Genomic DNA, 17,402 nt, shown 5'->3' with positions numbered 1-17,402 from the left:
AGTGAAATTTTAACCCCTCAAAAATATTTTTTTAGATAAAATTAAAAAAAATTTAAGGGAATTTTTTTAAAGACAAAATCTCAAACAAGACTTGGGTTCAATGAAATATTTTCTAAAGACAAAATTGTAATATAATTTTTTTTAAATTGGTTTTCTCTAAAGGAGACATATTAGTGAAAAATTCTCTAAAGATATTATTTGGCCCGGCTCAACTAGAAATTATTTTTTTAAAGACAAAATTTTGGGCCGACCAAATTAAAGGGTGATTTTTTTGAGGTTAGGATTTTCATGCATTAGTATTTGACAGATCACGTGGGATTTCAGACATGGTGTCAAAGAGAAAGATGCTCAGTATGCTTTGACATTTCATCATGAATAGACTTACTAACGAGCAACGCTTGCAAATCATTGAATTTTATTACCAAAATCAGTGTTCGGTTCGAAATGTGTTCAAATTTTGACAAATTTTGTTCAGCGATGAGGCTCATTTCTGGTTGAATGGCTACGTAAATAAGCAAAATTGCCGCATTTGGAGTGAAGAGCAACCAGAAGCCGTTCAAGAACTGCCCATGCATCCCGAAAAATGCACTGTTTGGTGTGGTTTGTACGCTGGTGGAATCATTGGACCGTATTTTTTCAAAGATGCTGTTGGACGCAACGTTACGGTGAATGAACACATTTCGAACCGAACACTGATTTTGGTAATAAAATTCAATGATTTGCAAGCGTTGCTCGTTAGTAAGTCTATTCATGATGAAATGTCAAAGCATACTGAGCATCTTTCTCTTTGACACCATGTCTGAAATCCCACGTGATCTGTCAAATACTAATGCATGAAAATCCTAACCTCAAAAAAATCACCCTTTATATTTCTAACGACAAAATTTTAAGAAATACCTTTTTTAGACTTTTTTTTAATTTTTTTTTTTAATTGGTTGAAAACGCTATTTTTATTAAACTCTTCTAAACATAAAAATTCAATAAAACTTTTTCTACAAACAAAATTTCAATAAATTTTATATAGAAACAAAATTTCAGTAATTTTTTTTTTCTAAACACAAAATTTTAATGAAATTTTCTCTAAAGACCAAAATGCAATAAATTTTCTTTTAAAAAAAGTTTGAAATTTTGTAAGCAAAAGATTATTGCAATTTTCTTTGAAGTTCATATTTTTATGAAATATTCCCAAAAAAAATTACATAAAAAATTTCTCGAAAGCCAAACATAAAAAAAATTTCTATGTGATGAAAATTGACCGGTCAATTTCCCACAATATTGGAAAAGTTTTCGTATAATATAAATATCAGCATGCTTTTTATACCCTCCACCATAGGATGGGGGGTATACTAATTTCGTCATTCTGTTTGTAACTACTCGAAATATTCGTCTGAGACCCCATAAATCTTGATCGTCGCCAAATTTTGCACAAATACTTCTTATTAGTGTAGGTCGGTTGGTATTGTAAATGGGCCATATTGGTCCATGTTTTGGTATAGCTGCCATATAAACCGATCTTGGGTCTTGACTTCTTGAGCCTCTAGAAGGCGCAACTCTTATCCGATTGGAATGAAATTTAGCACGACGTGTTTTGTTATAATATCCAATAACTGTGCCAAGTATGGTTCAAATCGGTTCATAATCTGGTATAGCTGTCATATAAACCGATCTTGGATCTTGACTTCTTGAGCCTCTAGATGGCGCAATTCTTATCCGATTTTATTGAAATATTTAACGTAGTGTTTTGGTATCACTTCCAAGAACTTCGCTAAGTATGATTTAAATCGGTCCATGTTTTGATAAAGCTACCATATAAACCGATCTGGGGTCTTGACTTCTTGAGCCTCTAGAAGGCGCGATTCTTATTCGATTGGAATGAAATTTTGCACGACGTGTTTTGTTATGATATCCAAAAACTGTGCCAAGTATGGTTCAAATCGGTTCATAATCTGCTATAGCTGTCATATAAACCGATCTTGGATCTTGACTTCTTGAGCCTCTAGAGGGCGCAATTCTTATCCGATTTTATTGAAATTTTTAACGTAGTGTTTTGGTATCACTTCTAAGAACTTCGCTAAGTATGGTTTAAATCGGTCCATGTTTTGATATAGCTGCCATATAAACCGATCTGGGGTCTTGACTTCTTGAGCCTCTAGAGGCCGCAATTCTCGTCCGATTTAACTGAAATGCACGTAGTGTTTTGGTATCACTTTCAACAACTGAGCTAAGTATGATTCAAATAGGTTCATAATCTGGTATAGCCGTCATATAAACCGATCTTTGATCTTGACTTCTTGAGCCAATTGAGCGCGCAATTCTCATCCGATTTGACTGAAATATAAACCGATCTGGGATCTTGACTTCTTGTACCTCTAGAGGGCGCAATTCTCATTCGATTTGGCTGAAATTTTGTTCAACGGCTTCTCTCATGACCTTCGACATACGTGTCCAATATGGTCTGAATCGCTCTATAGCTTGATACAGCTCCCATATAAACCTCTCTCCCGATTTTGCTTCTTGAGCCCCTACAAGGCGCAATTCTTATCCAAATGAACTAAAATATTACATAATGCCTTCTACAATATTCAGCATTCATTTATGGTCCGAATCGGACTATAACTTAATATAGCTCCAACAGCGTAACAGTTCTTATTCAATATTCTATATTTGTCTAAAAAGAGATACCGCGCACAGAACTCGACAAATGCGATCAATGGTGAAGGGTATATAAGATTCGGCCCGGCCGAACTTAGCACGCTCTTACTTGTTTGGTTCTAACATTTTCTTTTTTTTTCTCCAAAAACTAGTAAAAAAAGCATATTGAACAAAAGTGTTTCGCAATTATTACCCTATGTAGCTAACAAAAAGGAATTTGGTCGATTTTTATGAAATTCGAAGGAAAATTTAAGCAAATCAAATGAAGTTTTTGTTTATAACTTTTTTTTTTGAAATATCTAAACATTTTATATACTTACGGATTTATTCAAAAATCTAAATGTAGATTTGAGAAAGGGTTTTTTGTACAGATTTTCTTTAAAGAACTGTCAAATAGACCTATTTTATGGTTTCGTTAAGTTTTGTGAATAAGACAGTTGATCTTTTCAGTTTGTGTGGGTAGCATTTTATGGAAATAAGTATCATCAAAAACCGATTTCAAGATCGGGACAATATTCTATTGAAATCATATAACTAATTTGAGATAAAAAAAACCAGCTCAAAATATAAATTTTTCCTATTTTTAACAAAAGTAAAAATACTAGCCAGCTTGCCGACATATTTGACAAAATGTTGAATTCCCCAATCTCACTATAAAACTAAGATATCCCCACAAAAATATCTATTCAGCAAGCAATACAAAGTTTAGGTCTTGTTTAATGACCAAATGTCACCACCGATGAGTCCCTTCCTGAACCCCTAACGGAATTTTTTTATCTACTTCACAGTAACAGAAGGATTTTGAGCTATATCCAAATCTGAACGTTATTGCGCCCATTTGCATTCCCCTACGACCTATATCAATAAGAAGTATATGTGCAAAATTTCAAGCAGATATCTTTATTCGTTCGACCGCTATCGTGATTTCGGCAGGCGGACGGACATGGCTAGATCGAATTAGAATGTCAAGGCGATAAAGAATATACGAGTATACAATGTTGGGTCAAAGTACATTCTAGGGTTTAACTGAGTCTTGGCATTTGTGATTCAGTCACAATCAAGCGTTTTGTTTGACTGAACGAACATTCATACAAAATTCTAATAAAGCTTTTTATCTTCGCACAAAAAAAACCTTTTACTCCAAATCGTTTGGCCTGGTATATCATAAACTTTGCAATTATAGCAATTAACAATTGTAAACACATTTAGAAACTCAGGGAGTCGCCGCAATACTGACACTTTACAAAATTACGTTGATATTTGATGACGATTATCTTCAATGAAAACTGGTTCTATAAATTAGGGTTCAAAGGTTTCACCAAAGCCACAGTCATAGCCATAGCCGCTCTCGTATACAAAACATGTCTAATTACATTGGCAAACTTGTCTAATAAGTGTGGCAATAACTCACAAAAACGCATATCATATTCAAAATAGAAAAAGAGCTAGTTGGGCAATTAAAAACATTCTGCCGTCAAATAAAATATGTTTGTCTAATTAGTTGGTTGATGTTGTACACACCAGGGCTGCGGAGTTGAGCGATTTTGACTCGACTCCAACTCTGAGATTGCTCCGAGCAGTTAAATTTTTTAAATTCCTTAAATATTTTTTAATTAAAAAAAATCTTTTTATTTCCTAAATTACTATGCTTTAATAACAAAAAGATTATTTTCTTAATATTTTATGACGAAGAATAATGAATATTATTGACTTTGACATAAAACCGCACCAGCTGTCAAAAGTAGTAAGCTTATCGCCGTTAAGTTATTTTAATATAGAAACCATCAATGCAAAAAGACCCTAAACGGTTTCCAGAAATCTCACTTCAAGAATTTTGAGAACATTTTTTGTTTGATTTTTTTGGCTAAAAAAAACTACCGATTTTTGACAAGAACTTATACGACGGAAACTTTTTTTAACTACTTTCATTCGTCCATTTTACGCCAATTTAAAATTTCATTAGGATACCTCGTTCCTCGGTTGTAGGTTAGGTTAGGTTGAAAAGAGGGTGCATACACCTGAGCCAGTAATCGGCTTGTTGTGAGCACTAAAAACTAAAAAGTAAAAAGAAAATGTTAAGTTGGGAATTCCGTACTACTGACAAAATTCTTAATTGTTTTCCATACCACATCTCTAAGTTGGGTCATGTCTGGTATCATGTCCCCACCAGTGTTGCCGTTTTTGGTAGGTTCCCACCAAAATTGGTAGATTTTTATTCTCTTGGTAGGTTGGTAGGCTGACCCCAAATTTTAGTAGGTTTTTCTAACATAGAAATATCAAGTTAACTACTGAAAAATCGCCGGGGATAACTTAAAATAATTTCACTTCTTGTCGTTTTTGTGTATTCTTTAAGAGTGCAGAACCAAACCATGGATGTCGAGGGGCCAAATAATACTACTAAGATTCTCACTGATTCAAATTTAAGGAAAAAGGGCGTTAGTTCTGATTCTGTGCGTTCAATGCTATGTAGCAGCTGCATACAAATATGGTCAGATCTGGTCCATACTCTGATGTTGAGAGGTCCATGCAACTCATTGTAACGGCGAAAATGGGTACTAAAAGCGCACTTCTGGGCTTAAACACTTAAATAGGGAGATCGCTTTATTAAAAGTCGGCAGGGTTGATCATTCAAATCGGTGCAAACCAGATGAAGGCAATGTTTGAACATAAGGCTGTAGAGTGATTTCAACAAACAGACGGTCGGACATGTCTAAATCCTATATAAATAACGACGATACAGTACTTGACGCTTTAAAAATGTATAATTTGATGTGTTCCAAAGGGAATGGCAACATTTGGTAGGTTCTGGTTGGGTTTGGTAGGATTTTCTTCAAATTTTGGTAGGAAATAATTTTCTTTAGTGGCAACACTGATCCCCACCTATGTACCGGTGTCTCTTAGCCGCAAAAGCCGGGCAATGACAATGCTCTAACATCTTATCATCTTTCCCATATGCACTACACATGCCATCACTTGCCGAACCGATTTTGCATAAGTGAGCTCGTAGTCCTATGTGTCCTTGTTATGACACCAATAGCTATACTGACCTTCTTCTTACTTCTTTTCAATAATAGCTTCGTCCTCTCAAGATCCCCATAGGATTTTCGCCGTCCTACCGACTGTTTCGCTGTTCCACAGTGTTACATGCGCTTTTGTCGGCCACGCCGTTAAATCGGACTGCGTCGACCCGAAAGGCTTTGGGTTAACCAAGTTTATCAACGGCAATTCTCTGGCCTACACTGCCAAATCGTCTGTCCTTTCATTCATTCATTATGGCCCGGCACCCAAACGATGGGGACTGTGCCATCCTCAGAGAAGGCGTTAATCTCCTTCTTTCACTGCAAGACTGTTTGTGACCTTGTCGTCCTGGTTGTTATTGCCCTTATGGCCATTTTACTGTCCGCAAAGATGTTCAACAACTGTGCCAAGTATGGGTCAAATCGGTTCATAACCTGATATAGCTGCCTTATAAACCGATCTTGGGTCTTGACTTCTTCAATTTTTAGAGGGCGCAATTCTTATCTGATTTGGCTAAAATTTTGCACGAGGTGTTTTGTTTTGACTTTCAACAACTGTGCTTAGTATGGCGCAATTCAGTACATAATATGATATAGCTGCCACATAAATCGATCTGGGATCTTGACTTCTTGAGCCTCTAGAAAGCGCAGTTTTTATCTAATTTGCCTGAAATTTTGTACAACGGCTTCTCCTGTGATCTTCAACAAACATGTGAAATATGGTCTGAATCTATCTTGATACAGCTCCCATCTATAGCTTGATACAGCTTTCATCTTTCGATGTTGTTTCTTGAGCCCCTAAGAGGTGCAATTCTGATGCGAATGGACTGAAATATTACACAATGACTTCTTCAATGTTTAGCATTCAATACATTAATGGTCCGAATCGGACTACAACTTGATGTAGCTCCAATAGCATAACCGTTCTTATTCATTATTCTTTGTTTACCTAAAAAGAAATACCGCGCAAAGAACTCGACAAATGCTATCCATGGTGGAGGGCATATAAGATTCGGCCCGGCCGAACTTAGCCCGCTTTTACTTGTTTTGTGTACCTTACAATACTTACAGGAGGCCACCGTAGCGCAGAGGTTTGCATGTTTGTCTATGACGCCGAACGCCCGGGTTCAAATCCTGGAAAACCCATCAGAAAATAGGCAACATTCGTGATGTACTATGGCATGGAAAAGCTTCTCTCCAAAGAGGTATCGTTCTGCGACACGCCATTCGGATTCGGCTACAAAACTTGAGCTTAATACTTAAATCGGACTGCACTCATTGATATGTGAAAAGTTTGCCCCTGTTCCTTAGTGGAATGTTCATGGGCAAAATTTGCAATGTTTACGCTAAGTACATATTAACAAAAAATATTAGGGATACAAATTTTCAGGAGTATACTATTGTAATGAATTAAGAATGGTTTTACAAGTTTAAAAATGTTTAAAAAAAATAAAAAAAAGAAGTCTGTTTCCAAAGGAAGAGTATTCCCCAGGCGATAGTCCGACTGAAAAACTGACATTCAGACACTAAACATCGCCGTCTTGGTTTTTTTCTCCATTGGAGCTCGCAAACGTAAGTCTAAATTACTTTGTGCAGAAATAATAAAGCTTTCATGTTGACCAGGGTGTCAAAATTGCATCCGTATAGAGAATTCGTGTAGGATGATGCATGAGCTATTCTTCTTAAGCCCATATACGTAACAAAATATGCCATTACACGTTATAATCAATCTGCTACGACTCAGCGAATCGCGTTGAGGGAATAGTTCGCATCCAAATACCAGATCCGGCACCAAGAGAGTTTTCGCAAAAAGATATCTTGCATTAGGTGGGATTGAACCACAATGCGCAAAACTCGCCAAAGCTAAGAGCCGCTTAAATTTTATCATTGCAGTCGCTCTTAAGGCGCTATTACACGACATGTAGATGTCTTATGATATGTCTTGAGATATGTTATGCCATGTATTCACATGTAATTGAAAATGTTTGTCAAAATTGTCAATTTACATACGACTCATCATTTTTGCTATCACACCTGTATGTTATTTTCGTATGATATAACCTAAAAACTTGAGCAAAAGCTGATTTTTTATACGTAATAATTGTTCAAGTTGTGAGAAAGCTGGTTAAATCATAAATTTGTTAAAACATTTTAATTTTGGGTTTGATTTCATTCGACTGACAAAAAAAAGCTGATTTTTTTATGTTTGTGTCAGAAGAAATAGAGCACGCTCTATCGAATGTGCTATTTATTTTGAAAGGTGATTTTCATATGTTAGTTTCATTTATATCAGATGGCATGTACAACTCAACATGCGCTAAATTTGACATGCCGTGCGATAAAACCTTTACTTGTGCTTATTCATATTTTTTGAAATATCAGCGAAAATCTACTGAATTAGTGAAACTTTTTTTTAAGAGACAAAAAGTTCTGTCAACAATAGTTGTCAATTTCTTGAAAAATTTCACTAGAAAGCTGCACTTAAACACTTTAATAACAGCCAAGAAATAAATACCAAAAAATACGTGGTTAGACGGAAAAAAATTTGGTAAAAAACTCTAGAAACTCATAAAACTAAATAAATTAAAAATATAATTAAACCAAGATTTTTGTTTTTTTCTGTATGGAGAATATTTTGCTTTTTATACCCTCCACCGAAGGATGGGGGTATATTCATTTTGTCAATTCGTTTGCAACACATCGAAATATCCATTTCCGACCCTATAAAGTATTGGGTTGCCTAAAGAAGAAAGTAAATGCATTTTTAATAAAACTTAGAATGAACTTTAATCAAATATATAATTGCCATTTTGTATAACCTTTTGCCATCTTCCTGGCAAATTTAGTATTCCACGCTCATAGAACTTCTGGCCTTTATCTGCAAAAAACTGAACCAAGTGCGATTTTATAGCCTCATCATTGCCGAAAGTTTTACCATTTAAGGAGTTCTGCAAAGATCGAAATAAATGGTAGTCTGATGGTGTAAGGTCACGGCTATATGGTGGATGCATCAAAAGTTCCCAGCCAAGCTCACTCAGTTTTTGGCGAGTGACCAAAGATGTGTGCGGTCTAGCGTTGTCCTGGTGGAATATGACACCTTTACGATTGACCAATTCTGGTCGCTTCTCCTTGATGGCTGTATTCAATTTGTCCAATTGTTGACAGTAAACATCCGAATTAATTGTTTGGTTCCTTGGAAGCAGCTCAAAATATACCACACCCTTCAAATCCCACCAAACAGACAGCATAACCTTCTTTTGGTGGATATCAGCATTTGAAGTGGTTTGAGCTGGTTCACCATGCTTGGACCATGATCGTTTTCGACTAACGTTGTTCTAAACAATCCATTTTTCATCTCCAGTTATGATTCGTTTTAAAAACGGATCGAATTCATTGCGTTTAAGGTGCATATCACAAGCGTTGATTCGGTTTGTTAAATGAATTTCTTTCAATACATGTGGTACCCATATTAAAATTGTCGCCAAACAAACAAATGTAAACCAAATTTCACGCACTTTTTTTCTAAAGCAAGCTAAAAGTAACAGGTGATAACTGACAGAAGAAAGAATGCAATTACAGAGTCACAAACCGTTGAAAAAATTTGTCAACGCCGACTATATTACTACTATATTACCGACAATTACTTTTTGGGCAACCCAATATATATATTCTTGATCAACGTAAAAATCTAAGACGATCCGTCTGTCCGTTAGTCTGTTGAAATCACGCTACAATCTTTAAAAATATAGAAATTGAGCTGAAATTTTGCACAGCTTCTTTTCCTGTCCATAAGCAGGTTAAGTTCGAAGATGGGCTATATCGGACTATATCTTGATACAGCCCCATATAGATCGATCGGCCGATTTAGGGTCTTAGGCCCATAAAAGCCTCATTTATTATCCGATTATGCTGAAATATGGGACAGTGAGTTGTGTTAGGCCCTTCGACATCCTTCGTCAATTTGGCTCAGATCGGTCCAGATTTGGATATAGCTGCCATATAGACCGATTCTCCGATTTAGGGTCTTAGGCCCATAAAAGCCACATTTATTATCCGATTTTGCTGAAACTTGGGACAGTGCGTTGTGTTAGGCCCTTCGACATCCTTCGTCAATTTGGCTCAGATCGGTCCAGATTTGGATATAGCTGCCATATAGACCGATTCTCCGATTTAGGGTCTCAGGCCCATAAAAGCCACATTTATTATCCGATTTTGCTGAAACTTGGGACAGTGCGTTGTGTTAGACTTTTCGAAATTTTTCTGCAACTTAGCCCAAATCGGTGCAGATTTGGATATAGCTGCCATGTAGATCGATTTAAAGTCTTGGCTCCATAAAAGGGCCATTTATAATCCGATTTCACTGAAATTTGATACAGTGACTTATATTAGGCTTTTCGACATCTGTGTCGTATATGGTTCAGATCGATTTATTTTTATATATAGCTACTAAAAAGACCAATATTTTGTTATACACAATTAAACAATGACTTGTACTTATTAGTATTTGGTCCAAATCGGAACATATTTCGATATAACTGCTATGGGACATAAGGTATGCAATTTTCACCGAATTTTGATAGAAGGTGGTTTACATATATACCCATACGTCTTTTACGTCGTTTACATATATATACATACGCCTTTTTACTTGTTTTATCCAACACTTTGGTACCAGAAAATCGAGAGATAAAAATGATAAGTTTGTAGGGGTAGGTTTCGAGAAATGGAAGGAACTCGGAGAATGTTGGCGGCGAAAACTTGTGATTCTCTTGAACAGAAGGTTCTTTTTTACTAAAACTGTAAATGTCATAAATACCGACCTCATTCATTTTATAATTAAGTGCCAGAATTAAAGTTTGCAGATTTTTTAATTTTTATAAAAAACTAAAAACAATATTTGGTCGGATTGTAGCATCCGCCAGGTAAAATTTCTGGCTACGTCAATGGTCGTCGGATACGTAGGTTGTACTCATATCGAATTAGTTGCGTAAAAGCATTTATAATACAAGTACAACACTTACCAAGCTCGACACCCAGTCTGCCTGCTGTTCTTTTTCTAATGTATGTGTTCGTGTGTTGCAGAGGTAGATTTTTTGTCCACGCAACTACAATGGCTTCCATGGTAGACACTTGTTTCTGTGTATCTTTCGGAAGCTGTGTCAATAGCTTCAAACTCTTGACAATCGCAGCGGCTCTCGCTGCTGCTTCAAATTTTTTTGCCAGTTAAGGCGAAAATCATTTTTATTTTATATTTCTCATTTTATTTCTGTTTCGAGACTAGCTCGAATGATCGAAGACTTTTTTAATGGAAAGGTTAAGCTAGAAGATACTACAGCACCAATCATAGATAGTATGAGACTATAGACACAACTTCGAAAAGATGCACAAAAACAATGTGTATACCATGGAAGTCATTGTAGTTGCCTGAACAAAAGATCTATCTCTACAACACACGAACATTCCGAAAAGAACAGCTAGCAGACAAGGTGTCGAGCTTTGTTAGTGTCGTACTTACATTATAAATGTGTTTACGCAATGAATTCGATATAAGTACAACCTGCCAAGGGATGGCCCTTGACGCTTTCACCACTAAAAGTATACGACGAGACTTCCTTAACCAAGAGTCGAAACGCGTGTTGGTGTTGTGGTATCTTCTGTCTTTACTTCTCCATTGCAAAAAATTCTTCGATCATTAAGCTCGTCTCGAAAGAGGGACTAATCTCTATACCTTTCCCATGCTTCCCTGCTCTTCTAATAAAAATAAGCTTCATATGTCTGTATCTCATCGTTCTATGATACCATCCAAAATTTATATTTTTAAACCAGGAAAAGTATATCGAATCCAATTACATCTGGAATTTGATTAAATAAATTATCTACGCTACATTTGTTCCCCAAAATAAGCTTTTAAAAATTTTACCGCCCATAACATGTTTAAATACTTACTCACCTGAAAGACTTCCTGACATCCTGGCAAATTACTTGAATACTTTACACAGCGTCCAATATTGATGCTATGCACATTGGTAATGCCATTGCGAACGCACCAATCCAGGTTGTTGCGCATTTTTCGAATAACACTGCTGCTCAAAAGTATGCCTGCATTTAAATCGCAATAATTGCGATCGCTTAACATGCGAAATTCATCATTACTGCCAGCGGCAACGCCGTCAGCAGGCTCAGCCCCATTTTCACCCGCCACAGCGGCCATAAAACGTTGCTGCTGCGGCAACTGATCATTGGCCCCATAACTGCCATAATTGCTGGCCTCCGTCTTGGCCCCCATATACAAATCGAACGTTATGCTCATATGATAGAGCATAGCGTTCAGTTTACGCGCATCCACATACACGTTGTCTTGGATGATTAGAAAATAATCGTAATCATCGAGGTAATTGTCGGCAATGTATTTTATGACATGGAATGGTCGCAGATTCTCTCGGGTATCGGTGAAGCCCACTATGTTCTTAAGCTTATAGTTTGACTTAACGTTATCGGCGTTGATGAAGAATTTGATTTTATTCACCAGATGGGCGGTAGTGCGATTTATCGCTGTGGCCAAAGTGTTAATGTTGTCTTGCGTGGTCATGACGCCTATAAAAATTTTCTCGCGTATGCCCAATTCGGAGGAATAGTAACGTGGCCGAATCACATTTTTAACCTATAATAAAAATAAATTGAAAGAAATGAGGAAAATAACTCATTAGGATTATAATTTAATGATTGGAAACGTCAAATCCATTAATTAAATTATCAGTTTTTCACAAAAAAAAAGTATAAGTGGTATAATTTATGCTACTAATTACAATAGTTTTGAAGTATATATTTTTTAATTAATGGAAGTTAATGCAAATTGACCCATGAAAATTCCATTACGAAACAGGAGAAATCTTCACTAAGTAAGGGCCTTCTTTCCTCAATTTTTTTTAATCACAATACATATAGTTTATCTATACATAGTGGTGCAGGTGATGCAGTGAATCGGACAGCACTCATTGATATGAAAGAAATATCCCTGCTATTTCTTAAAGGAATTTTCGTAGGCAATTTAGCACATATAGTATGTTTCTGGGTTACATAAGTTGTCGGCAATTTATCAGTGCCAATGCATTGTTCTTGGTTATCCTAGATTTACATCAACTAAAAATGTGTCTATCATTCAATTACATTTTCAATAGGTTTTCAACAATCTAGTTATGCCTCTAAATTTATTCTTAGCTGAGGCATTTTTTGTAACCTTTTTGAGTTTAAGGCCATTTTTTTTGTAAGTAATTGAGTAATTAATTGATATTAATCCGCCCATGCCACCATGGACATACATCTAAGCCAGTATTAGGCTTGTTGTGAGCTCTTAATACTAAAAAGTAAACACGAAAAAGAAAATTTAAGTTAGGAATTCCCTGCTGCTTACAAAATCCCCAATTGTTGTGTATAGCACGCCCCCTAGTCCGGTCAAGTCTGGAATTGTGTCCTCACCTTAGCGCCGGTGTCTGTTAGCCGCGAAAGCCAAGCAATGACATAGGAAATGCTCCAACGTCTGTCTCACCATCTTCCACGCATGCAATACACATGCTATAACTTCTTTTCAGTAATAGCCTCATCTTCCACAATTCGGATCTCCCATAGGATTTTCATCGTCCTGCCGACTGTTTCGCTGTCTCACAGTGTTACATGTTCGTTCGTAGTCCATGCTCGTAACTTTGACTGCGTTGACCCGAAAGGCTACGGGTTAACCAAGTTTGTTGACAGCAGTCCTCTGGCCTTCACCGCCTAATCGTGTGCTTTTTCATTCCCCCTTACTCCGTTATGGGCCGGAACACAAACAATGCGTATCGTGCTATTGTCAGAGAATGCGTTAATCTCCTTCTCACACGCCAGGACTGTTCGCGACTTTACCGTCCTGGTTGTTATTGCCCTTATGGCAAATTTACTGTCGGTAAAATGTTCGTTCGTACGTTCACACTCGACGTCCTCGCGTTAACACCAACCCACCTCACGCATTCCGTGATTGCCCGAATCTCCGCATACAGGACCATATTATTGCCAGGCAGTCTAAAACAGATCTCAGTCGCTGGGTTCTCAATGTAGACCCCCAGGCACACTCTGTTCCCTAGCTTTGATCCATCCGTGTAGCATGATCTTCCATATGGCAATACTAGGGTTTCGTCAATCCAAGACTGTGTCGCAGGCAGCAGCGCCTCACACTCGACCTCAAGTGTCGTCTCAGGTATCAGGTTTCCTATCGTCGCCTCGATTATACTGTATGACCTGCTCCTATCCTCTATCCATTCTCCCATGGCCTTAAGGCACATAGCCGCAATGGCTGCCTCACACTTAATCTGCATATCAATGGGTCGGATGTCTAGAATAGTCTCCAGTTCCCTAGTGGGCGTGGTCCTCATCGCTCCGCCTATGCCAAGACAACATGTTCTCTGAACCTGTTGTATGATCCTTATATTGCATTTCTTCTCCATAGCAGTCCACCAACATATTGAAGCGTAAGTAAGTATTGGTCTAATCACACTGCTGTAGAGCCAGTGGACTATCCTCGGATTCAGGCTATACACATTTAATTACTTAAATGTCCTTTAATAATTAAAGGGAACAGCAACATTCTATGAAATAATTATCCTTTGAATGAAAACAAAACAAGTCAAGGTTGAAACAATTCTAAGGAAAAATCTCTTTTTTTTCTTCTTTTGCCTACATTAAGAAACCCCCTTAGATACCTAGCTATCCAAATAATACTTTCAATATTAATATGCCATATAAGGATTATTTATATACATGGCACATCGTCACATGATAATTTATACAAGGTGACAGTTGGCAGACAACCGTGTTAGGCCTACCCCACATAGCTCATTACTTATGGTCAATGAATGCCGTTAACAGCTGGGTGAGAAAATAAGAGCCAGGTTCCTGAGCAATAAAATACAACTTTGCTTTACCATATTACGCGTTGAAAAGTATTTCCGGTACATTTTGAGTACACTCGAGCAAAAATAAAGGCGTTGAACAATTTTTTAATACTATCGAAATGTACATTAAATATGAAAATGTATATTATACAAATACCACAGTATTATAACATATGCCTACCAACCGTGAGCATAGATAATACATTAGAATAAGCACACGGTGATATTGATAGAAATTCAAGCAACTTGGTTATAATAACTTGTTGAACTTTCAATTTATTTTCATTTAATTATAGAATTCATCATCAATGGCTATGTTTTTTACGCGATATTGACCAGATTCATACCACTAATTTTAAAGAATCAAAGAGCACACTTTTTCTTAAAAAGTTAAGAAAGAGTGTGCTGTTGTAAAAGCATTTGAAATAGTAGAATTTCCACATGATTTGTCAAATGGATTAGGAAACTCTAAATGCCACTTAAGCGCAACAAGAAACAAGTTAAACTCAACACCCCCCTCTTCTCTTTCTTTCTTGAAAAGCAAAGCCAGAGATACCAGACACACTAACGATTGTGTGACCTATTTGCTATCCACTTGAAATTTTTGGAGATTGTCAATGCGGATGATATCCATATTATGGGTCGATCACCGGAAAAACCAAAACCAACCAAAGAATCGTTTCGTTGATTCTCTTTGGCAGTAAATGAAGGTAAGTAAATGACAGTAAATGGAGATAAGACAAAGTGGATGGTATCAACACCCACAAACCCCTATAAGCCGGAGCAGATAAAGAAAATTGAGAAAGTTGGGAACTACAACTTTTAGATAGTCAACAAATTTGTATACCTCGGCCCCGCCGTGACCGAAACAAATGACACCGGTTTTGAAATCAAACGAAGGATAGTATTGCCTAACAGATGCTACTTTGGATTGCGCAAGCAGTTTCGGAGCAAAGGCACTTCTCCACAGAGAAAATTACATTATGCAAGACACCGAGGCTGTTGTATGTATGACCGGTGCTGTTGTATGTATGACACGTGCTGTTGTATGAAAGCAGATGAGGCGGTACTTGGAGTATTGGAGGGAAAATTCCTTCGTAAAATATAGCGGCCAGTCTGCGTTAATGGAGAATATAGGCGTCGTAGGTGTGTATGCCGACGATAGCACGGTTAAACTCATCAAAATACAACGGTTGTGTTGGCTAGGTCATGTTGTCAGAATCCAAGAAGAAGCTCCAGCAGGAAAGTCTTTTGTAGGCGACCATAATAGAATACCCCAAAGGGGAGGACCAAAACTCGAATGACAATGAGTGACAAAAAATCGTACATCTCAAAACTGGGTGTCAGAGATTGGAAAAGAATCGCAGTAGGAATAACTTTCCTGTAATGGTCAATTAAGGTAAAGTAAGTTAGTGATTGTTGGGAGTCGACAAAAAAAGTTGGAAGGCCACCGTAGCGCAGAAGCTAGCATGTCCACTTATGACGCTGAACGCCTGGATTCGAATCCTGGCGAAACCATCAGAAAAAATTTTGAGTGGTGGTTTTCCTAATGCTGGCAACATTTGTGAGATACTATGTTATGTAAAACTTCTCACCAAAGAGTTGTCGGACTGCGACACGCCGTTCGAACTCGGCAATAAAGAGGAGGCCCCTTATCATTGAGCTTAAATTTGAATCGGACTGCACTCATTGATATGAGAGAAGTTTGCTCCTGTTCCTTAGTGGAATGTTCATGGGCAAAATTTGCAAGTTAGAGATTGTTAATGGACCTTATCGATATAGATCTGGACATAGCCCCCATTTAACATCTTGAGCTTCAAGAAGCCTCAAGTTTTGTTCAATTTGGCTGAGCTTTAGTATGTGAAACACGTTTGTATCTTCCATGTTTCTTTTTTAATTAAAAAAGTTTGGGAAATCATATTACAAATTTGTTGTTATTAGAAATATTGTATAGGCCTTTAAGAGGAGTTATTGTAGTATTTAAATAAATAATTCATTTTTTGAGATAATTGATCGGATGTTTATTTCATAATGCAGAGGAAGGTATGACGTTAATAATGAAAAATAACATCAGCCAAATGGCCACCATCACCACGATTACAGGATCACATCCTTTTCGTGAAATTTTCCATAACCAAATCGCAAATTCTATCTTTGAGGTCTTGAATCGACGCTGTGCTGTTGGCGTTTACCTTATCTTTTACGTGGCCTGGTCCCAAAGGAAGAAGTCGCAAGGTGTTAAATCACAAGATTTCAGTGGAAAACCTGTACGATTTTTTTTTTTTTCAAAAATCTGGTTAAAATAAAAATATGTTCGATTTAATTTGGATTCAATAACAACTTTTGTTCACTATGTTATAAAAGTCCACATGCTCCATATCTGAGAATTAAAAAAAACTGACAGTTTTCTTTGGGTATGCACACGGAATTCCCAAACGACCTTGTGCCATCCGTTTTATTTATTATCTTTTTGTGTTTAACTTGCCGACAAAATGCGCTTCTTCAGCAAGCACGGTGGTTAACTATAGCAAATACCTACACTTGGGTTGAGCAGAACGGCGCAGCACAGCACAGCGTCGGGCACTTCTTCCAACGATCACTACACTTAATATGCCCACTTAATGTACAGGGTGGCTGATGAATATTGCTACAATGATGAATATTGCTACATTTTTTTTTCGGTGTATGGAATACATTTTTCTTTTATTCATGTTAAATTAAATTATTAAATTAAATTATTAAATTAATTATTAAATTATTATTAATTAAATTAATTAATTAATTAATTAAATTAATTATTAAATTATTATTA

At 36.8% G+C, this 17,402-nt stretch overlaps 1 protein-coding gene across 3 annotated transcripts in view; it reads right to left on the bottom strand.

Annotated features, from left to right (window-relative positions):
- Positions 1–17,402, bottom strand: part of LOC106085532 (chondroitin sulfate glucuronyltransferase) — a 151,204-nt gene that overhangs the window by 60,552 nt on the left and 73,250 nt on the right. For all 3 annotated transcript variants that reach the window (XM_059366572.1, XM_013249833.2, XM_013249832.2), the window contains one exon: positions 11,620–12,330. In XM_059366572.1, the coding sequence (XP_059222555.1) occupies positions 11,620–12,330 (711 nt within the window). The remainder of the gene's footprint in view (positions 1–11,619; positions 12,331–17,402) is intronic.

The sequence above is a fragment of the Stomoxys calcitrans genome, chromosome 4 (assembly GCF_963082655.1).
Source record: "Stomoxys calcitrans chromosome 4, idStoCalc2.1, whole genome shotgun sequence".
NCBI classification, from domain to species: domain Eukaryota; kingdom Metazoa; phylum Arthropoda; class Insecta; order Diptera; family Muscidae; genus Stomoxys; species Stomoxys calcitrans.
This window is presented reverse-complemented; position numbering and strand designations above follow the sequence as displayed.